The 23,762-nt window shown below is 39.3% G+C and overlaps 2 protein-coding genes across 6 annotated transcripts in view; one reads left to right on the forward strand and one right to left on the reverse strand.

Moving 5' to 3' along the window:
- The window catches only part of LOC124712027, a 166,888-nt gene extending 156,557 nt beyond the window's left edge, over window positions 1-10,331 (forward strand). The window contains exons 4-5 of the mRNA XM_047242319.1: window positions 440-614; window positions 8,974-10,331. Of these exons, the coding sequence (XP_047098275.1) occupies window positions 440-614; window positions 8,974-9,178 (380 nt within the window). The 3' untranslated portion in view covers window positions 9,179-10,331. The remainder of the gene's footprint in view (window positions 1-439; window positions 615-8,973) is intronic.
- Window positions 1-23,762, reverse strand: part of LOC124712029 — a 46,404-nt gene that overhangs the window by 3,409 nt on the left and 19,233 nt on the right. The window lies entirely within an intron of this gene.

A 23,762-nucleotide genomic window follows, 5' to 3' on the forward strand; every position in this document is an offset into this window, starting at 1 on the left:
TGGCCGAAAGCTTTAATTGTGAAAGTCTTTTTGCTGTGCCTATTTGCAACTCAATATCTCCCATAGTAGCAATTTTCTTTTTCATAATACTGAATAAACAGTTGAATTAACTCACAAGCTGTCAAAGTGGAATTAACTCACAAGCTGTCAAAGTGGCATCAGATTCAAAGGCTGGGAGCTGCATAACATCTGTTAATTACATGCATTTGTTTAATTCCTGACACAATCATAATAAATATTTATGCCCTATGTAATGTGCCAACAGGAAGACACACTATTTAAATATTTTTCAACTACCTTATTTTCTCTTGTCTGAAATATGTTCCATGTCTGTTATTAACAATGCTAAAATGGGTTCTTATATAAGATTTCAAAAGATTTTTGCCTTTAGCGCAATTAAAAATAGAAATATACCTTGTAACATTTGTATGTCATGTAGGGCGGGCTGACACTGGGAGCTGCAGCAGTATGGGAAGCTCAAGTTCTCGACTGTGTCGCACACGATACAACACGACAGCACCGATGTATGGTGTCAGTCTCACCTCAGGACAGCCTGTTACTATTGTGCAGAAGTTTCCAGATCTTCTCCAACAGGTTGTCTTCGAAGTGTGCGAGTAAGTTATTCCTTAAGTGGCCAGTTTTGCCTTTAATGTGTTAATGCTATTGCAGGACAATGTTTTTGGTGATACAAAAAGAAATGCAGTGTATAAATGCATGCTGAAATGTATGACAGAGCCTATGAGTTGTTTGTGTCATGCAGCTACTTGGCCAGCCTCTTATCTGGTTGAGTACACACTCTACTGCATCTATTGATCTTGAGTACCTGTTGTAGAGGGAAATAATATTTGTGGAAAAGAAGTCTATAATTATTACCTACACTGCAGTATAACAAATACACGAATTGCTTACTTTATAAAGTGCGTTATTTAACTGCCCTTGCTATGTTTGTTTGAGATCTATTTCATCCCTGCCACCACTAGTTGCCCTGGCATGGCTTTTTCCTGTTTTGTGCATGAGTAGTTACCTACTCATTTTTACTCAGGTTTTTGTAAAGCTGGGAGAACTCTGGAATTCTGAGACGTGATCTTTACCACATACATAGTTATTCTTTATGTATTCATAACATCCCACCAACAGATTGTGTTGAACAGTGAGATCACCATAGAGTGTGTCAGTCTTCGCTGAGTATCTATTTAGGGCTAGTTAAATGGTGATCTACTGCTGGTGTTAGATTAGCAGCAGTATTCCCATGTCTCATGATTGTGACTGCATGCAGTGACAAATTGTTGTGTTGCAGGAGTATAAATCTTGGCATAAAAGCCCTCATAATGTCAAAGATACAAATATTTATTACGGAAAATGTTACCGTAAATCTGTAAAATGCATTGGGGATGATTGAGCGTTGAGGTTCAATATTTGTTAAGATGCAACACAGGCGATCTAGTAGATCTAACTTTATTTACATTACCAAAGTACTTATACCTATTCCTGGACAAACAGCTCCATCTTAATTGCTTTCAGGGGGAAAATAGACTTAAATTGAAGACTGTAATAATTCCAGCAATTGTGGTATGTACCTGGGTAAGAAAAACAGTGACTGACAACTGCTTTTAGCAGGACAGCAGCTGTGGCAGCAGTAAGAAATTAGAAAATGAGCTTGGTCGCATGTCCTTTTCAATTTCATTTTGCTCTGTTACGTTGGGTAACAAGATATCAGCCCGCCCGGTTGGCCAGGCGGTCTAACGCACAGCTTTCTGGGCGGGAAGGTGTGCCTGGTCCCCAGCACGAATCCGCCCAGCGGATTTGTGTCGAGGTCTGGTGACCCGGCCAGTCTGTGGATGGTTTTTAGGTGGTTTCCATCTGCCTCAGCGAATGTGGGCTGGTTCCCCTTATTCCGCCTCAGTTACACTATGTCGGCGATTGCTGCGCAAACAAGTTCTCCACGTATGCGTACACCACCATTACTCTACCACACAAACATAGGGGTTACACTCGTCTGGTATGAGACGTTCCCTGGGGGTTCCACCGGGGGCCGAATCGCACAATAACCCTGAGTTCGGGGTGGTGCAGCGGAGGGGTGAAGTGGACCACTGCGGCTGCGGTGGGGACGGAGCCTCTCCATCATTTCTAGGTCCCCGGTTAACATACAATACAATACAACAAGATACCAAACTCAGTTCAGGAAAATGCTTCCACCTAGAGTAGATCTGTTGGTATTGGTTTTCACTGAGTGCTATTACACAACAGAATGTCTAAAGCAAGTAGCAAAACTATGCACTAAAATAAGACTATTAAATTCCTAAGATAAATGAATATGGAACATTTATTGTAGTTACCGCTGGCTGACTCTCTCTCTCTCTCTCTCCTCTCTCTCTCTCTCTCTCTCTCTCTCTCTCTCTCTCTCTCTCTCTCTGTCTCCCCCCCACCCCCCCCCCCTCCCTCCCTCTCCGTGTGTGTGTCATCAGATGGATATATGGTTCCATATGCTGTAAGACTGTGGTGTGGGGGCAGGAAAAGAGGAGGAACAACGAAACACATGATAATGGTGGCTCTGGCACATTTATTAAGATATGATCACAGATTACAATATGTGTTACATATGGTCTCCTTACTCAACAACAAGCTACATCATAACACAGCATGGTCGAAAGTTGACAGTTGCTCACAGCCTATCCAATATAATCATAGCGATAAGTTATTGTATGCTAGCCTTTATATCAGAATGAGTCTGCATACATCCCCGATAGCCACAATCCTTCAGACATCCCCACAACCAGAATTCACATGAATTTAGGTTGGGGGATCTGGGAGGCCACACATCTTGAACTTGCCTAGAGATGATGCAGTCATTACCTAAGCAACGTGTGTCGTCCCATATTGCATAAAAATAGTGGTATGGATATAGTTGGGTTTTTGCAAAGCTGGAATCATCTGTGGCACACAGAGTGCCTCATAACCTGCATATGTTACTGTGTACCTAACAGGCTCAAGACTGCAAGGTGTTTTCTCCTTGAAGAAAAATGGACCGAGAATAAAGGAGCTTGTAAAACCACACAACACAGTCACATAAGGTGAGTGCAGTGCCCATTCCTGCACAATGTGATGTGGCTAGAACTCCATATGTGACAGTTTTGTGCATTCGTGGAACTGTGCCAAGTAAAATGTGCCTCATCTGTCCAAAGAATATTCCCTGGCCACATATCAAACATTAGCCGCAGAATTTGTAACATATGCTACATGACTGGCTAAAGCTACAGCAACTTCATCAGCAACGGCCATGGGAATGGGTCACCTCTCTTTCCCTGCTGCACCAACTAATTAATTTGTTTCTTCAAATTCCTTTATCTTCTTTAGCCCATTTATGGACATGGGGCCTTGTCGCAGATCTTTTTCTCGATGATTATCCTGCTAGGCAGCCCTGATGTTTCTGGCATTATGATAAAACTACTTTACCAGGAGTGTGTTGTGGCTATTTATAGCCACCGTATTTCTTATTGAAAACTTCAACTTTCTTAACCCTTTATACCAACAGTCATTTCACAAAAGAAGTAAACATGCTTCACCAAGTGACAAAAAGCATACTGACATCGAAACAAAAAAGTTTCGCATTCTGAAAGCTAACAGTGCCATATTTTCACCTGGGGGCAGGAAGTGGAATTATTATTTTTCCAGCATACTCCGTAAGTGCACAGATTAATAAACATACCTAAGATGTGTGTGTCCTGTGATGTATACAGCCTGCCCTGCAGCATTTGGAACACTATCAGTTCAATAATAACTATCCAATACTTCATGCACGATGGAGCTCCTCATTTCAGTGTTAATGTTCACAGATTTCTAAATAACAGATACCATCACAGATGAATAGATAGTGGTCGACCAATTCCTTGGCCTCCACACTCTACAGACCTAAAACCAGTAGACTTATTTGTTGGAAGATGTGTACGTGCCCCTGGTACAATATGTACGGAGTCTCCATGAACAGAATGTGGAAGGCTGTGAAACAATACACAATTCTCTAGGGATGTGTCAGTGCATAAGGGGTTCAAGGTGACAGTGGGTTGATGTGTGCATCCTTGTTAATCAATAGTTTGCTATTTCTGATGAGCTTTAAGAAAGTTTCAAAAGACTGTTGTTAAGGCATTGAGGGAGAATGGACAACAGCAAGGAGGGAGAGAGAGCACACAAATAGGATAGGAATGTGGCACAAGTGAGCTCATTCTGGCTGCAGGCACGGGGAGTTGGGCATAGAGCACAGAGACTTGAAGGGGTGGATTGGAAGGAGGAGGGAGAGGAAGATTATGTAGATGTGGCATGATTGAAGTTATTGTCAGTGGGCAGGGACTAACTCTTGGCCACTCATTCAGTTGAGTAATTGATAAGAGGTAACGTAACACACAATGCTGTACAGAAATTACAGCATATCTGGTATATGACTGCTTTCATGGATGTCCCTGCCTCAGACAGGGCAGTATAAGCCTGTGACAGGAGTTTATCTCGTCATTTTACCAGCTTTCTAATATGTATGGTATACAGAACAGTAGATAAATTCACAACACCACATGCAACTGTTCTTTCTTGGGTTGGCCATCCAGGTATCAGTTTTCTGCATTCACCCAGGCCACTCGATCGAAATTCCAGGACTGTCTTCAAAAGACACACAGCTGTTTCCTTCCCCTTCAGTATTAAGAAATCAAGCAAAGCTCCGTCCTCATCTTAGCTGTAGAACAGATGTGAAACACCATTTATCCTTCCTTCCTACTTGCATTGGGATATTGAATGAGAAACATTTCAAGCAAGTCATTCTTTTGAAAATTTGTCCCCGAGAAACTACGAACTCGACAAATTAAGATTGTATTGTGGCATGATTAGATTAGATTAGATTTACTTTCATTCCAATTGATCCGTAGTGAGGAGGTCCTCCAGAATGTAGAACATGTCAGAAAACAACAATACATGACAAATATTTACAACTCAAACAAATAAGCTAATGTACCATTCCACAGGTACCAAGTGGCATTGTCGTCATTTTTTAATGAATGCTATATGAAAGAATCGTTTTACAAACACTAATGCCCTGAATTTAAAATAAAAAAAGTTTTTTATTTATTTATAAGGTAATAAACGTGTAATACAACTGCTAAATACTTATTTACAATGAACAGTTTACTGCCCTGAACTGGTGCAGAAGTTAGATTGTACTTACACACACACACACACACACACACACACACACACACACACAAAAAACTGTTGGTTCTACTGAGAAATTCATTAATGGAGTAGGAGGAGTTGGCCACCAATAAATCCTTTAGGCTTCTCTTAAGCTGAATTTAATTGGTTGTTAAGCTTTTTATGGCTGCTGGCAAGTTATTGAAAATGTGTGTACCTGAATAATGCACACCTTTTTGTACAAGACTAAGTGACTTTAAATCCTTGTGAAGATTATTATTATTTCTAGTATTGATTCCATGAATTGAGCTGTTGGTTTGAAATAGTGATATATTTTTAATGACAAATTTCATTAAGGAATAAATATATTGGGATGCAATAGTTAGCATCTCTAGTTCCCTAAACAGGCTTCTGCAAGATGTTCTTGAGTTCACACCACATATAACTCTTACTGCACGTTTTTGTGCCTGGAAAACTTTAGCTTGGCTTAATGAATTGCCCCAAAAAATAATCCCATATGACATTATGGAATGAAAGTAAGCATAGTATGCCAGCTTTTTCATTTTTATATCCCCTATGTCTGACACAATTCGCATTGCAAATAGAGATTTGTTAAGACGCTTCAGCAGTTCTGTGGTGTGCTCCTCCCAGTTGAATTTATTATCAAGCTGTAATCCCAAGAATTTAACACTGTCCACTTCTATCTGCTTGTCATCGTATCTTAGGCATGTACTCGTGGGACACCCCTTACAAGTTCTGAACTGCATGTAGTGTGTTTTTTCTAAGTTTAGTGACAAAGAATTGGCTAGGAACCAGTGATTAATGTCCACAAATATTTTATTAGCTGACCTTTCTAAGACTACACTTGATTTGCCATTTATTGCAATGTTTGTATCATCGGCAAACAAAACGAACTTGGCATCTGGTAATGTTACTGATGAAAGGTCATTGATATACACAAGAAAAGGTAAGGGCCCTAAAATGGAACCTTGTGGGACCCCACCTGTAATTCGTTCCCAGTTGGATGATGCCTGATAGCTTGATACATGTCTCTTTCCTAATAATACCCTTTGTTTCCTGCCAGAGATATAAGATTTGAACCATTTTGCACCATTTCCTATTACACTATAATATTCTAATTTACTTAAAAGGATATTGTGATTTACACTGTCAAATGCCTTTGACAGATCACAAAATATACCAGTTGCCTGCAATATTTTATCTAATGAATTAAGCACATTTTCACTGTAAGTGTAGATAACCTTCTCAATATCAGAACCCTTTAGAAATCAGAACTGTGACTTTGACAGTATGTTATTTGAGATAAGATGATTATAAACCCGATTGTACATTACTTTTTCTAAAATTTTTGAGAATGCTGGCTAAAGTGAAATTGGACGGAAATTTGATGCTATTTCTTTATCTCCCTTCTTAAACAATGGCTTAACTTCAGCATATTTCAACCATTCAGGAAATATTCCACTGATAAATGGCTGGTTACACAGATAGCTTAGTATGTTACTTAACTCAGAATCACATTCTTTAATGTTGTGTGTTTGTGCTATGAGCAGCCAGCCAAGGTTGCGCGCTAGCCCTGTAGCAAAGTCTGTAGGGGTGTACATTTCCAGCTGACTGTTGGCACATGAACTTGTAGTTTTCAATATTAAAAAAGAAGCTACTGGCCATTCATTTTAGAAACTTCTTTCAGTGTATTCTTTCTCTGTGTAGGGATGACATGACAATGGACCGTGTGAGTGGTATAGGATAGTGATAGGACATTTCAACTCTTATTTCCTTCTGTAATAGGCAACCTTGATGACAGAGGAGTGAAACCCCTGAAGCTCCTGATAATATTTATCTTTTCTTTGACTCTTGAATAGCTTTCCTAGTCCAGTGCCAAGCTGCCCACGGTCCACAAGTTGGTTGTGGCCTTTGGGTTGGAAACTGCTGGACTAGTGTATTATGTAGACAGGATGGACAGCTAAATATCATTTTGTGAGGTGGAAGGATTGTGGGTTGTGTTCCTAATTTCCAAGCATGATAAATAGTTGACCCTGCAGCCAGTGGGAATGACTGAGTTGTTTCCATCTGGGATGATATTAGGTGGTGTGGGTTTTTCTTTGCAATTAGTTATTTTAGTTGGCTGGAGAATTATTATTTTGTGGGTATAATTAATGCCTGTTTGCGAAGGCCTTAGTGTGACCTTCAGCATACAGGGTAAGATATTGCTCATCACTGCAAATTGAATGTAAGTATGGCAGAATTAAAAATGTGAGGTTTGAGATAATAGATAATGGCTTCTTCTATTCACAGAGGAATAAAGATGTTGGCTGAGGCATTTAAGTCAGTCAAGTTTCAGGAAAACTGCTGTGTCAAGGAGAAGGAAACACAAAAATGCAATAATCACTTCAAATGTTGCTTTGATCACAACAATGTATCAACTTTACCGTCACCTGACTTGTGAACTACACTACCACCTGTAAAAATTTCTGCAGCAGTGGTTTATAGGTCTACAGTTAAATTCATATAACATATTACATGAAATTAATAGAATTACATAATTGGATGATAAAACTTAAAAATATTCAGTGTTGTATAAATCCCTCACTTACTGCAACTAAAGTTTCTGATGTTCAAGGCATGGAAGCTAAGAGGACCTGAATATGTGTCTGAAAGACCTTTTAGGTGGTTTCTAGCATCAGTAGTGGTTCCTGGCAGGCTGTGATGGCCAAGTTAACAAGCAAATGTACTCCTGTTCGATGGATGACTTGTTGGGGAAGGCACCTGTCAGCTATAACACTCAACAAAATAAACTACCAGACTGTGGTCACCTTGATAACATCTAACACATGTGTCTATAGTTGTAGGGCAGGTTAAAGTGAGTCTTTTCAGAGAGCACTACATTTTTTACTAAGATATCAGTGTTGGCTGTAATGTGCCTGTTGCACTAATCCATTTGTGGTTTTTGGACAATGGAGGGCAATGCAATGGCTTGCGTGCCACCAGACCACCCAACAGCAGATGATGCTGAACTGTACCTGCAGACTGGCCCGCACCCATTGCTGTGTTACAAAATCTGTCCAACACTGTAGATAAAACAGAAGTGGCCATTATGATCATCTGAACAAAATAGAAGTCATTTGGTGCTGTGGTCACACATTTGGTCCAATTCCTATTTACCACTGCGTACAACTTTGTGCTCTTCATTGGTCTCTCTCTTTCTAGACCACCACCACCACCACCACCACCACCACCACCACTGTTTTACATCATGCCATATACGAGTCAAAATGCAATGGTACATATTTGGAAGTTTCTACCACTCAAGCATTTAAGTGAAATGTTAGTTACTTTAGATATCATAGTTTCTGTGTGGGCAGAGAATTGTGCATGACTGTTTCCATGAATGAAAATTTTTTCTTGTGTTTCTTAACCCATGAATTTACAGTGAGTTCGCAATCTTTCAAAAACCTTTAGAGAGGCATGTACCATCATGTTCCTGAAGATGGAAGGAGAATATATGAATACATACACTCGAGACATTGTAGATTCACTGTGAACAGGAGCAACAAGAAACCATATATGATTTTGTTATATTGGCATGCCACAAAAATCTTTCTTTTCTTACTCATTTTTGTTACTACTGGTTTGCAGTTGCTTCAAAAAATATATAACATGTTATGGAAACATGTTCACTGTATTTATCATCAAATGGCTCAAATACAGAAACTCTGTTACCCTTTTCTTCTGTTTCTTGAAATTAAGTATGTGCTTTAAACTGGATCATTTCTTTTGTTTCAGTGCAAGTGAATGTGAAGTGGTTCGGGGAGAATGTACACAGACCTATGTGCCATACTTATTTCTTGTGATACCTCTTGGCCCTGTGACATTGACTGGGCAAGATTATGTATTAGTGGAGAGTGGGTGTGTGTGCAAACCAAAATTCAGTGCTAATTCAATAGAGCATCAGCCACCAGATATATCTGCACTACCACCTCTTCTTTAGAAGCAACAAGTGCCTTTTAAGAGGACACATGTGTCATGGAGGTACTTAATGATACAAAACTCTGTATATTGTGAATTGAGTTAAAGGAAGTAACATGTCATGACAGACCATTTTGTACTAAGAGACAAGATTTTATCTGTGTTGTATATCTACACCTTTGCCTACTTGATGGCATGTAAGATACAGTTAATGTGATTGTACCAGAGATATCAGTGACCTATTTCTGTTTGAAACTGATGAATGTCAATAAAATAAAATTTAGAAACAGTGAAGATCTGAACCTGACTTATTAACATTTCAATTGGACAGTTACTTACAAATAGTAATATTTTCAATCTGTATCAACAAATTATGTAATAACATTTGAGTCACTTAATGTGACCAAAATGCTGAATTACAGCTGGGGAAAAATGTGTTTAAAGTATTTTAATTATGTAAATGCTAATAGATGACTTTTGTCATTCATTCTCCAATTATGTGATATTTTATTCAATGTTAACGCTTTTCTTTATTCTTTAAGATGTGTATTCCTGAGAATAGTCAACATTTATGCTGTAAAGTGCTTAAGAGAATGAGTGTGCAGATAAACCCTTCTGGCTACAATCAAACATTGAACCTCTTGTCAGCAGATAGTGACAAAACCCCTTAGACTATGCTCAGTTCGTTATTCTTCACATGTATATGTAGCCATATCCTGTATTTTAGTCATCAGAAGACAGCCTCAAATTGTACTTTTAAGGATGGTAAATTGTGAAATGAATATTCCAGCTTATTTTAACCAATGAAGCACAAGTACAACTTAAAATTGCCAAGAGCTGATTTTGTATAAGGATAATTGCTGGTAGTATGTATATTGAAGATGTTCTTATTTGTATTTATATCAGTAATTTTAAGAACTATATTGTTTTTAAACCTGTATATTTTTTCACCGCCCTTGAGTTATTTTAGGCACTATTACATGTAACTGTTCATGGCATTTTGTTTGTAATGTAATAATGATATGGAACAACTTCCAGTAACATGATTATTTTGAACATACATCAATTATTATTTATATATGTAATGACTATTAAAATGTGTATGTCTTATTGTAACTGCGATTTAAGAATATGTACATAGATTTCTTTTAAATTAAATCTTTGAGTCTAATGGTCTTAATCTCGAAAGTTATCCTACAGCATTGAAGACTACATGACAACACAGTTTCATATCTCAAACAGTTCAGAGAATTCTCACAATATATCACTCTTTTCTCACACTTTGTGTTAAAAATTACGTACTTCAAATTAATTCTAATTTAAAGGTTAAGAAATAAGCACATATATGCATCACAGAGCCACTTACTATTAAAGTCATATGTAAAGATTTTCGCAGATCACTGTACAATTAACTTCTTCAGTTAGAACAATGTCCTATTCTACATTTACACTCATGATGTATCAAATGCCAGCATATTGGACCTCTCTACATTCAGGTTTATTCTGACCAAACAAGAGTGAAGGGAGTGGGAATTAAGTCGGAGGCAGCAGGCAGAGGGCTCATGTTACACCAAACGAAATGCTCTGGCACATCAGAATGTGAAGTTGCTTGGGATCAACAGCAGCACCATTTGCAGAGAAGGTGCCATACATTGAATATCTATCAAGATGCTGTGGGGTTTGCACGCTTGTCACTTCAATCTGTGTGTTGTAATGGTCTTAAATCTAGATTGCTCTTTGATGCAGCTCTCCACACCAGTCTTACCCTGTACGTGTCTCTTCACCCCTGCGTATCCATTTGAACCTGCTTACTCTGGTCAAGGCTAAGACTTCCACTACAATTTTTATCCGCTGCACTTTCCTCTATTATCAAACTGGTGATTTCTTGATGTCTTAGGATGTATCCTATCAAATGAATGTTTCTTTTAGTCACGTTATGGCATACATTTTTTCCTCCCAGTTTGATTCAGTGCCTCTTCATTAGTTACATGATCTAACCATCTAATCTTTAGCACTCTTCTCCAGCACCATATTTCAAAAGCTTCTATTCTCTTTGAGTGTGGAGTGTTTATTGTCTGTGTTTCACTTCCATACAAAACTACACTCAAGACAAATACACTACTTTCAGAAAATACAGTCTAACATTAAAGTTTGTGTCTGATGTTAACATTTTTCTCCTTTTCAGAATGGCTTTCCTTGCTGTTGCCCATCTGCATTTTATATCCAATCTTCTACAACAGCAGTAGTTTTGCTGTCCAAATAAAATAAAATAAAATAAAATAAAATAAAATAAAAAAACTTGTGTATAACATTGTGTATCTCATTTCCTTATCTAATGTCCTTGTTTCAATTACTTCAATTCCATTATTCCTGATTTAATTTAATCATTATCTGTAATACATTAAAGTGCTAAAGAAACTGTTATAGGCATGCATATTCAAATTCAGAAATATGTAAACAGGCAGAATATGGCACTGTGGTAGACAACACATATATAAGACAAGTGCCTGACACAGTTGTTAGATTAGTTACTGCTGCTACAATGGCACGTTATCAAGATTTAAGTGAGTTTGAATGTTGTGTTATAGCTGGTGCATGAATGATAGGACACAGCATCTCCGAGGTAGCGATGAGGTGGGGATTTTCCAGTATGACCATTTCACAAGTGTACCGTGAATATCAGGAATCCAGTACAACATCAAATCTCCATCATCTCTATGGCCACAAAAAGATCCTGCAAGAACTGGACCAATGATGACTGAAGAGAATCGTTTAATGTGACAGATGCAACCCTTCCACAAATTGCTGCAGATTTCAACACTGGACCATCAACTAGTGTCAGCGTGCAAACCATTCCGCAAAACATCATCAATACAGGCTTTTGGAACCGAAGGCCCACTCGGATACCTTTGGTGACTGCATGACACAAAGCTCTATGCCTCACCTGGGCCCATCAACACTGACATTGGACTGTTGATGACTGGAAACATGTTGCCTGGTCAGACGAGTGCCGTTTCAAATTGTATCGGGTGGATGGACGTGTATGGGTATGGAGACAACATCATGAATTCAAGGACACTGCACATCAGCAGGGGACTGTTGAAGCCGGTGGAGGCTCTGTAATGGTGTGGGGTGTGTGCAGTTGGAATACGACTGACAGGTGACACGTACATAAGCATCCTGTCTCATCACATGCATCCATTAATTTCCATTGTGCATTCTGACGGACCTTCCCCACACATCCAGAATTGCTACAGAGTGGCTCCAGGAACACTCTTCTGAGTTTAAATACCTCCACTGGCCACCAGACTCCCCAGACGTGAACACTATTGAGCATATCTGGGATGCCTTGCAACATGCTGTTCAGAAGAGATCTCCACTCCCTCATACACCTACCGGATTTATGGACAGCCCTGCAGGATTCATGGTGTCAATTCCCTCCAGCACGACTTTAGACATTAGTAGAGTCCATGCAACATGCTGCAGCACTAGTGTGTGCTCGTGGGGGCTCCACACGATATTAGGCAGGTGTACCAGTGTCTTTGGCTCAACAATGTATAACATCTTTTTTAAGGCACTATTCTTTCCATTCAACTGATCTCCCAAGTCCTTCGCTACCTCAGGGAAACAGTTTCTATTTCTTCTCCTTGAACTTTAAGCCCCTTTCCAAATTTCTCCTTCGTATCCTCTCCTGCTGACTCAATTTATAAATTGAATAACATTGGAGAACCTAGGCTTCACTTTCGTGTTTCTGAAGAAATGTACCTGTGTACCCAAATGAAAGGCTCCACAAGTTGGGGGCAGATAAGAATCTTAAATCAATGAAAAATGCCTTTGTTTTAAATATTGCTAACTCACTTATCATGTCTTCCCTATTTCGTGACAATATAAAATGAGCTACCCTACTTTGAAATTTTCTTATGTCAATTGTCAGTCCTGTCTGGTAAGTAGCACTACAGAAGAGGATGGACAAAAGTAGTGTAATTTGTTGCAGCTTTAAGTGTTCTGCCAATAAAATACAATCTTTGGTTCACTTTCCCAAGATTTTCTCTGTGGTGATTGCAATTTTATTTGTTCATAATTGTAAATCCCAAATATTGGCAGCCTTTAAAATTGTGACCTTTATTATACAACTAAAAGTTAACAGAATTTCTTTTGGTGATAATGTGGAGGACCTCACACTTTTTATTGACTAGGATCAATAGACACTTTTCACACCATGAAGAAATCTTGTCCAAATCATTTTATAATTCCTCTTGACCTTCAGATAATTTTGCTAGATGGCAAACAACAGTGTCATCTGAAAATAATCAAAGATAGCTGCTTACATTGTCTCCTAAATTGATCATACAGAGTAAGATCAGTAAAGGGCTTGTAACAGTTCCATAGAGAACCCCTGGACATAACTTTGTTTTTTTTTTTACTTTGAATTGTGACCTCTCTGACAAGAATTGAAGAATGCAATTACACAGGTCAGATGATACTCTATAGGCACACAATTTAATTAGAGGCTTCTTGCAATACATGGTGTCAAAAGCCTTTTGAAACTCTAGAAATATGTGATAAACTTGAGATATCCTGTCGACAGCATTCACTACTTCCTGTGAATAAAGAGCCAGATGTGTTTCACAACAACAACATTTTCCAGGTCTGAGCTGGTTGTTTCTCTACAGATCATTTTCTTTGAGGTATTTTAAAATGTTGGAATACACTATATGTTCCAAAATCCTACTACAAATCAGTGTCAGTAATATGGGTACTCTGTAATTCAAAGATTACATCTATTTCATTTTTGGTGTGATCTGTGCAACTTTTCAGTTCTCAAGCACAGATCTTTCATTGAGACAGCAGTCAGGTTTTGTGAAAGAACTGTGTGCACACCACACTGCATCATTTCAGGGTGAAAAAAGAAGACAGTCAGTTGCTCAATCAATGAATGCAATGACACATTCATATACAATAACGCCAGTGATGAGTAAGAGTGATTTACTGGTTCCGCAGCTGTATTTCTCTCTTCAAGAACTGCAAGGTAAATCGGGACCAAAAATAAAAAATTGACTGTTTAGTTGCAAAAATCTTGTAAATGATGTATCAAAACTTGGAAAAATGGGAAAGAATAATTTTCAACACTTCATTTGAAACTTATTCCTACCAGCTGCACAAACTAATTCATTGCTTTTGTTGGATACGTGGTCTGGACATAATGACATCTCTGTTTTTGTGGAGGATGATGAAAAATTTGTAGAAGTAATCAGGATTCCACCTGGAACTACTAGTGCGAATCAGCCTGTCGATATAGAATTTTTTTGACAGTGGTAAGAAATTTTTCAGGAAATTATCAGACAGCACAATTTCCAATACCTCTCTCTCGTTTCAGGTTTATCCGTGAAACAGTATTCTTAAGCTACAGTCATTTGTGCATTACCAGTTTTGTTCGCCACACTTTACACATTTGATCAAGCATGCTTGGTATGCAGTGCAATATATAGAACAACAGCTGGGACAATTTCTAACTCCACTCCAGTTGTGTCTAAATAAATCTAGTTGTTACCGTGAAGTGCCTGACTGCATCAATTTTTCCTTTGTCCCATGTGCCTGGTGCAATAAAAATGTTTGTTTTTGTCATTCAATAGACACCTTGCATTTTTGTGATGACTATTGGGAATAAACAAAGAACTGTTTCACTGATCAAATGTGCAACATTCAAACATTATTATAAGGAATAGCCTACAGGAATTGTTATAAAATATAGCACTGCAAGACAAATTTCCTTTCACCAAATTACAAGTCCTCATTGATGGAAGTCGACTGTGACGTCAAACACTGCCATAATTTTATTTCCTCTGCTAGCCACTTTTATCAGAATTACATGTGCAAGAATTGAACTGTTGATATGAAGTTATTCAAAAAAATGTTTGTATAGTTTAAGCCAGGTTTTCAGCAGAGCAAACAAGCATGAACAAACCAGAATTCAGTCTGGTGTACCCGGTAGGCCTCTTGCAGGTTTTAAGTGGACGCCACTGCAGCTACTTTACGTGTCCCTAACCTTCCCCACTTACCTAATCAGAAAAGAGAGACCTGCAGTTTAATGTGGAATCTGAACCACAAGTCTTTGGTGGCCACTCCAACATTTGTGAGAAGTGAATGCTTGGTTAAAAATCAAGTGAAAAAGTTATGGTCTGAACGGGATTTGATCCTACACTATGGATTACGAAGTGTTTGCTTTGCCACTAGATCACTGTTTTTTCAAAGAAAAAAATTAATATTAGACCTGACATGCATAGTGAAAATGCTAGCTGTGTCAGCTCTTGAGATGAAAATTTTGGACCAGTCTAAGGAGAGATGGAGATGCAATTCCATGTGAAGTGCATGATCCCCATGCACGTCACACTTCCATACAAACTGATACACTTAAATTCTTCCTTCCTTGAGCCATTTTGCATACTTTGTCAACAACAGTATACTCACCACTCAAAATAATCCTCACTGAATAGCAAAGTTTCGCATTGTGGCTCTAACAAGATAGAGTTGTATCCAGTATGCTGAATTTTAGCTCCAAAAACTAATAACACAGAATTCATAGGCAATGTTCGCTACCTCATGTTCTCTTCCGTTCCCGCTAGTATAAACGATTCTACCCATAAACAAGCGAATGGCAGTGAATTTTCTGCAAACGCTCATTTGTACATGTTCACTTCCATTCACTCCATTGTAAACCAGACTTTATGTGCTTAAAATTGGTGTGTGTGAACTCCGGATAGTTCCACTGCACAGTGCTGCCTGAGCGATTCACAGAGTCGTGCGCTAGGTGGGCAGGGCTGCACCAACTGCTGTTATAAGCTGTTCTTCATGTGGCAAAAATGTGTAACTTCATTTTTTACAAAATACTTGCAGTGCCTCTTAGCAGCTAAAATTTTGGCAGTGCATTTCTTTTGTTGTCATCTTCCTGTGTAAAAAATTTCAGGGTAGGTTTTGATATTTCTTATTGGACCATTCCCTTGTAAGTGTTTTATTCAACTGATGGTTGTTCTTGTAAATGATTGTGGAATAAGACACTTGATTAGCAGTTGTACTAGAAAAACAGTGTTTGGTTATGAGTTACTCAGCATCTATGGAGCACAATATGCATAAAATCCTTAAAGTTAAAGCTGGCTTCACATACACACAAATCAGCAGGTGCAAAAGAGGAATAGGGTAATGGAATTATGCCTTCAATAACTTCCACACCAATATATGGGGTACCTCATTATTATATGCTGACTTGATGTGAGAAGATCCTTTGGGATAAATAAATAGAGAAATATGAATAGAATATGGAGTTACATGCACAAACAGATGGCAACTCAAAATGTGTCATTTAATGATAAATTGGTAACTGCTTGCAGTAAAGCAGTAGAAATTTTCATACTATCAAACCTTCGGAAGACACATTACCATAAAACATGGTGCTGGGCTACTATTAATTCCTTATTTCATGCATTAAAAATGAGTCTCCACCTTGAAATGGCTCAGTACTCTGTAAATCAGCATTTGAAGAAAGCTGACAAAATAAGTTAGGAGCAAGCAATAAAAGTGATGTCTTTGTAGGAAATACTATTCCTCACCGTTTATCACAGCAAGCACGTGTTTTAGGTGGGAAGCTAATAGAGGGGGTCTGAGAGCTGTGCAACCTCTTCTGTAGTTGAACTTGTGTGAAATGATATCCTGGTTGTTTCTATCACTCAGTGTGCTGGAGATATAACTGGCGAATAGATTCATGTTTTTGTCCTGCATTTGGACAAAAATATGGATACAGGTAATTAATCTCTTACTGAATGAGGGGCTACCTCAACACATTTTTCCAGTATTAGGGCTTTAGAATTTTCTTTCTAACACTGTTACAACATATGTTTAAAATGTAACCATATGCAAAATTGTAAACTTTGGGAATATATGGATGAATGTGTGACACTCCAGCGCAATTTACCGTGCAGCTGGCAAGGATAGTAAACAGTATCATGTTGATGTCAGAAGGACGTGAAGTCTTTGGAAACTTCATTCTGTGTACTCCTGTCAGCTGTACAGCTGGAGTAATCGACAAATCACTAGACATTCGAATAGGAGCAATACCACTTACCAGGAATGGGTGGACCATGGCTGAACATAGCTTCATGAGGCAAGTGATTGACCTAGAGAGAGGGCAGTATGTGAGGGCCAAGTAATCAGAGAGGCACTCAGAGCTCCAATTTCATCATTATTATTGATTCGACATGACTAGAGTGACTACAAGGGCCATTCATAACAGCTCACAGGAAGGTGGCTGGGCTCACTAACATTGACCTATGTACACCAATAAGCCCATTTGCAGTGGTGTCAGACACATTTGGCCTGGAATCTCATTGACTGGAGTAGAACTGTCTTCAGTGATCAGTCCCACTTTGAACTAGACCCTGATGACCAGGGAAGACGTGTCCGGTGATGCCCCAGACACCAACCTGACTGTTGCCTGCCACATGGCCTGACAGCCAGGAGTGATGGTCTGGGGTACCATCTCATTTCACAGCAGGACCCCTTTGGTTGTCATCTATGGTGTCCTTAGAGCACACTTGTATTTGATGATATTGAATGCCCTGTTTTGTTGCCCTTCATGGAAGCTATGCTGGGCTTGCATTTCAGCAAGGTAATGCCTGCACGCATTTCTAGTGCTCATTTCATGGTTGCAAAATCCCCACCTTGGCCGCAAGGCCACTGATCTCTCCCCAACTGAGAATGTTTGGGGCATTATGGACAGGGTCTTCTAACCAGCTTGGGATTTCAACGATCTAACATGCCAGTTGGACAGAATTTGGCATGAAATCCATCAGAACATCCAACAACTCTAGTAATAAGTGCCAAGCTCAATAACTGCTTGCATAAGGGCCACAAATGGACTAACTTGTTACTGATTTGCCCAATTTGGAAAGCTTTTTCTACTCGCTAAATCATCTAATTTTTCTGAAATTGTAATCATTTGTTTGTCTGTCTTGTTCTTGATGATCTTAATTTGGGTGTGTATCTTATCTCCACATGTAGCAAAATCTTAAGACTCTCAGTACTGCCAAGCAGTTTGCAATTTATTAATCAATACAAAATAATGGGGCCAAAACAGTTAATTGCTTTAGCATTATTGTTTATTCACATCATAAACTGACACAGATTTTGCATCTGAATAATGAGGTAACAGTGACCTGCTATGCCTACCACTGCTACTGTTTATATATGTTTTAACAATTGAAATATGAAAGCATTCTTTATTTCAAACAGTAATTCTGAAGTTCACATTTAAAAGCTGATTTGCTTTTTAAAAGAGATGACTGTTATAATTGCCAAAATACATGAAATACTAATTTACAATAATCTTTCATCTTAAAACAATGAAAACTTTTTTTTAAAATATGGGTTTACTTTCGATGCTAACAGAAATCCTGGATCTTTACGCATCACCGAACAGTATCAACAATCAGGTTTTTGTGTACACATTTTGTACATACATGTTTTAGTATTTGTTTACATTGGTTACACACATTTTCGAATATAAGCTATATTTCATCCTAATTTTACTGTGTTTCATTATTATTATGTTCCAGGTACTTTAATTTCAATAACTGATTAAACTGTCATTGCAATGTGTGCTCATTAAATTGTACAGTTTCGAATATATGTTGGGAGTTAGTATATGATTCTTCGATACGGTCTGTATTGCACTCTTTGTTACGTCATCTTGTTCTGTTAGTTTACATGTTCCACGTGAGAGCCACTCATCTACATACATACACAATTATGAGACTCATGTGATTAACACACATAGTGCACAGGGATATTAGCTCACACACATGCTACAGCAGGCATCCTGAATACGATGTCAGAGATCCTCTAATTTTAGATTACTGGTTTCTGTTGAATACACCTGTGCCTATAAGTGACCACATCAGCAGAGTCAGTCTGGTTTATGTCTTCTGATCTGAGTGGCCAATTAGGTAATCCACTGTCCTGGATATTGTGCATTCATCCACTTCTTTACTGTGTAAATAAAGTGTACAGATACACCACTGTGTGGATACATGTCTCTATTTAGACCAAAACATCGCACCAATAATGCTTGCAAAACAGTTTTAGAGGAAGCTTATGCTGGAAATGCGAGTCCTGTATTGCAGATAGTTTGTGCTCATTGTGGTCACTGACAACACAAGGTTGCTTCATCATAAAGACTTGGGACTTAGCTAATTCGACAATGCTGGTTTGGGGAGAAACGTACCTCGTAGTACTCTCCGGATGTGCTAAGTGCACAAACTGTCTCACTGTAAAATATGCCACCCTGCAGGATGTGGTGCACACATTGCAGTAAGTAATTCTTTGAGTGTCATTACATTTTGCTCAGTGTTTAACTGTGGATTGTTAATGTTGTGGTGACTTAAACATACCATGTCTGTTACACACAAACATCTATTAAATGCAAGGAAGTCGCATGCATCTAATAAACACAGTTGGCAACTTTTCCGCATATTGATGATGTGTAACTGATGCATTACATTCTATTTCACCATATATGAGACAAATTACCATCAGTTCCTTGTTTTTAAACTCCATAATATGAAAAAATGACTGATCTAAAAACTGCCATCAAAATACTAATGGAGAGGTAACACTGATGCCACTTATGAACCAATGAAATTGACACTTGCTGGTAGCAACTACTTAGCCTTCAAAGGCTGTTATTTTGGGCTAGGGCTGTCTGCTATTAGCACGGATACTAATTCACAAGACACTAGAATGGACAGTCTAAATTCCAGGCAATCATCTATTCCCTTTACATATACACAAAAAAGTGATTTCTAGTGATCAGCCCTTAGCCTGGAGGCAACTATTTTTATCACATTTTGCAAACTGCTTCTGAAGATGTCATTCTTCAAACTCAAGATTACGAGGTCTGTCTAAAAAGTATCCGACCTTTGATTTTCCCACGCAAAATAGAGACAACAGCGCAGCATCACTGTACGCTGTAAAGGAAGAGACCTTTAAGCGCATGCACGAATTTTGTCCCTGCCTTCCAGTGCATCAGTCTCTGCCTGTCGGTCGCTGAGTGAGGCGCTACACAACGTGTTTGTCAGATTATTGATTCTCTCAAGATGACTGAATGCATTGAGCAAAGATACTGCATCAAATTTTGTCAAAAGCTTGGTGATTCTCAAAGTGACACAATTCATAAGATTCAGCAGGTGCTTGGAGAAGATGCGATGGGTGTAACACGAATTAAGTAGTGGTTCAACCAATTCAAAAATGGCCACACATCAGCGGAAAGTGATCAGCATTCTGGCAGGCCGCAAACTGCTCAGAGTGCAGCTGTTGTTGAGAGGGTACAAAATTTTGTGATGGCAGATCGTCATTTGACTGTGCAGAAGATTGCCCAAGAGGTAGGAGCGAGTAAAGATTTTGCACATGCAATTTTGTGTGATGATTGGAACATGCACCGAGTGATTGCGAAATTTGTACCCAAGTTGTTACCAGAGCAAAAAGACCTCCATTTTGACATTGCACAGGGCTTCTGGATACCAACAACACTGATCCTGGGTTTCTGAACACCGTGATTACTGGAGATGAGTCATGGGTGTAGGGTACAAGCCAGAAACAAAAAGATAGTCATCGCAATGGAAGCATCTCGTGTCTCCAAGGCCAAAGAAAGTGAGGCAGGTGCAAAGCAAAATCAAGGTGATGCTGACTGTCTTCTTTGATGTCTGTGGAATTGTGCATCACGAATATGCGCTAGGAGGACAAACAGTAATAAAGGAGTACTATCAAGATGTTCTCCGGCGGCTCCGTGACACAGTTTGGCGCAAAAGACCAGACATGTGGACAGCGAAAAACTGGCAACTGCATCATGACTATGCCCCTGCACATTCATCCCACTTGATCCAAAATTTCTTGGGCAAACATGGAATTACAGCCATTTGCCAACCTCCCTACTCTCCAGACATGGCTCTTTGTGACTTCAGCTTGTTTCCAAAATTGAAGACGCCACTGAAAGGATGCCCTTTTGAATGTAGAGAAGAGATAATGCGAAACACAATGACGGAGCTGCACACTATTCCATAAGAAAACTTCCAGCAGTGGAAGGATTGGTGGGCTAAGTGTGTGCAAGCCCAAGGGGTCTACTTTGAAGGGGATTAGGGTCCCAACCCAATCAGGTATTCAAAATATTTTTTCTGGCCAAAGGTCGGATACTTTTTGGACAGGCCTCGTACAATGACCTAAGCAATTTCAGTGTGCGACTTCATGTTTACAGCATTATCTCCATACCAGTGAGTTCTGTGGCACTCTGTCTTGTGGACATCTGCTTTTTTGACAATTTTTTGTTGCTTTGTTGCAAGTAGGTTATTTATCCTTGTATAATGCACAATGTCATCACTTTTTGGTGTACACAGGGATCTGCTCACAGCAGGCTAGCCTATAACAATGAAACATCCTGCAGAATCTATTCTGGAAATCCTAGGAAATTTTGGGTCAAATTCAGGGCTGTTGGTGCCACTAAAGTTAGTATTCAGATACCTGTAGAAAATACAGAGATTGAACCAGGTAACAGGGAAACAAAAAAAAACATTGAAGTATTTCTTGAAATGTTTCTTCTCCAAAAAACAAGTATTTTGCCACCATTAAATTGTCACGCCAGTTGAAAGACAAATGACATAATGATGTTAAATAGTTTATAAAACTCAACAATATACCAAGTTACAATCCCTGTCAGGTTCTATATAGAATTTGTTAGTTAGTTTACTCTCGATCATGACTTACTTTAGACCACTTGAGAAAGGAACCATTCCCTGTGACTGAAAAAAGGCACAGATCACATCTGTCTACACAATAGCCAACAAAATTTCTCCACACACCTACCATCCTGTATCAGTTGACCCTATCTGTAGCATAGTTTTAAAAAAAGATTTTGACTTCAAATTAATTTCTTGATGAAAACAATTGTGGATTCTGAAAATGTTAATAATACAAAATCCAAATCATTATTCTCACAAACAATATATTGAGTGCCATAGGAAGAAGCGACCAGGTGAATTCAGGTTTCTAACTTTAAAAAAGCTTTTGTGTCAATACCACAAGAATACCCACTAACGGAAATAGTTTGATAAGTGATATCTATCCAGGTTTACAGTTTGAGGCAAAATTCTTTAACATGTTAATGTTACATGATGTCTTGGATGGGGTGTAATCTACGCAGAAATAATATCTGGTGTGCCCCAGGTACATGTAGGGCATTTATATTCACAATGATATACCTCAAAAACTGGACATTTTGGCATATCTTTTTCACCACTGCCTTGGAAAACCATCCTATTCAATGACAAAGCATTGGAACCCCTATTTTTAACCATTCTGGGGATAGCGTATAGCATATCTAAAAATTCACTTTAATGTTTAATGTCAGTATAGCATAATGCCTTTTATATCATTTTGGCTTCTTTTGCAGTATTATGGAGTTAAATGATATAACAGCATACCTGCAGATAGATTGTTTTGTCATTAAACAATGGCTGTGTGCTTTTAAATCTGTATAAAAAATGTGGAGCAGTCTGTAGCCTAACATACTGATTGCCGATGCAACACTTGCAATAAACCCCCCAGGGGGCTCGCCTCTCTTTGGCGGGTTCGTGCTTGGCTACCATGGAGCCCCACCCTTTGCAGCACTTTTGTCCTTCTGTGCTGCATGTCTATCCCCCCCCCCCCCTCCCCCTTGGGGATCATGTTTGGGGTATTATTGGGAATGTTCTGCATTCTGTTGCTGACATGTGAACAGTCTCAACTTTCTTTTTGGCTACTTTTTTCCTTTCTTTGTTTCCCTTCTGCTCTCGTTCCTCCGCTTCGGCGTTTGAGGATCCTCTTTTTTTCTTCTTCCTCCCTGTGCGCTCCTGAAGGCCAGCCCACACGTCTGACGTGTAAAAGGTGACTGGGTAACGCATAATTCCCCGCCCTGGGTCGACAGGTAGGGTTTGCACGTACCCCCTGGTACAGTCCAGGCCCAGGGAGGGCTGATTGCCTGAGCTGTAACCTTCCCAGAATGCCCATAGGCCCTCCGTCAGGTGTTCACGAGGTGTGACCTGAGGTGTGAACAATCACCTAAGGTGAATGCGCCCCCTTGTGTAGGGGCCCTTCAGTTGGAAGGAGCGCGCCATCGGAGATGCTGGCAATCATGGGGGATTTCCTCACGATGAGTCACTCATCCTCTCCATCGATGTCGGCGAAACAAAAATGTAATGAGGCTACTGATTTGAAGACCCTTCCCACTGAACCGCGGTTCCTTGTTGTATCACGTACTGAAGATGGTCATTCTTTCGCCACGGTCAATCCGTTTATTATTCAGAAAGGTGTTGATGCCATTGCTGGCCCTGTGAAATCCTGCTCTCATTTACGGAATGGCACTTTGCTTTTGGTGATGGCTTCTGATACTCAAGCACAACAACTTTCTGCTTCGCTTCTCCATGGCCACCCTGTTTGTGTCGAGGCACATAGAACTTTGAATTCTTCCTGTGGTGTAGTTTACACCGGGCTGCTTGACGGTCCGACCGAGGCTGAAATACAATCTTACC

This window comes from Schistocerca piceifrons, chromosome 8 (genome assembly GCF_021461385.2).
Source record: "Schistocerca piceifrons isolate TAMUIC-IGC-003096 chromosome 8, iqSchPice1.1, whole genome shotgun sequence".
NCBI lineage: Eukaryota > Metazoa > Arthropoda > Insecta > Orthoptera > Acrididae > Schistocerca > Schistocerca piceifrons.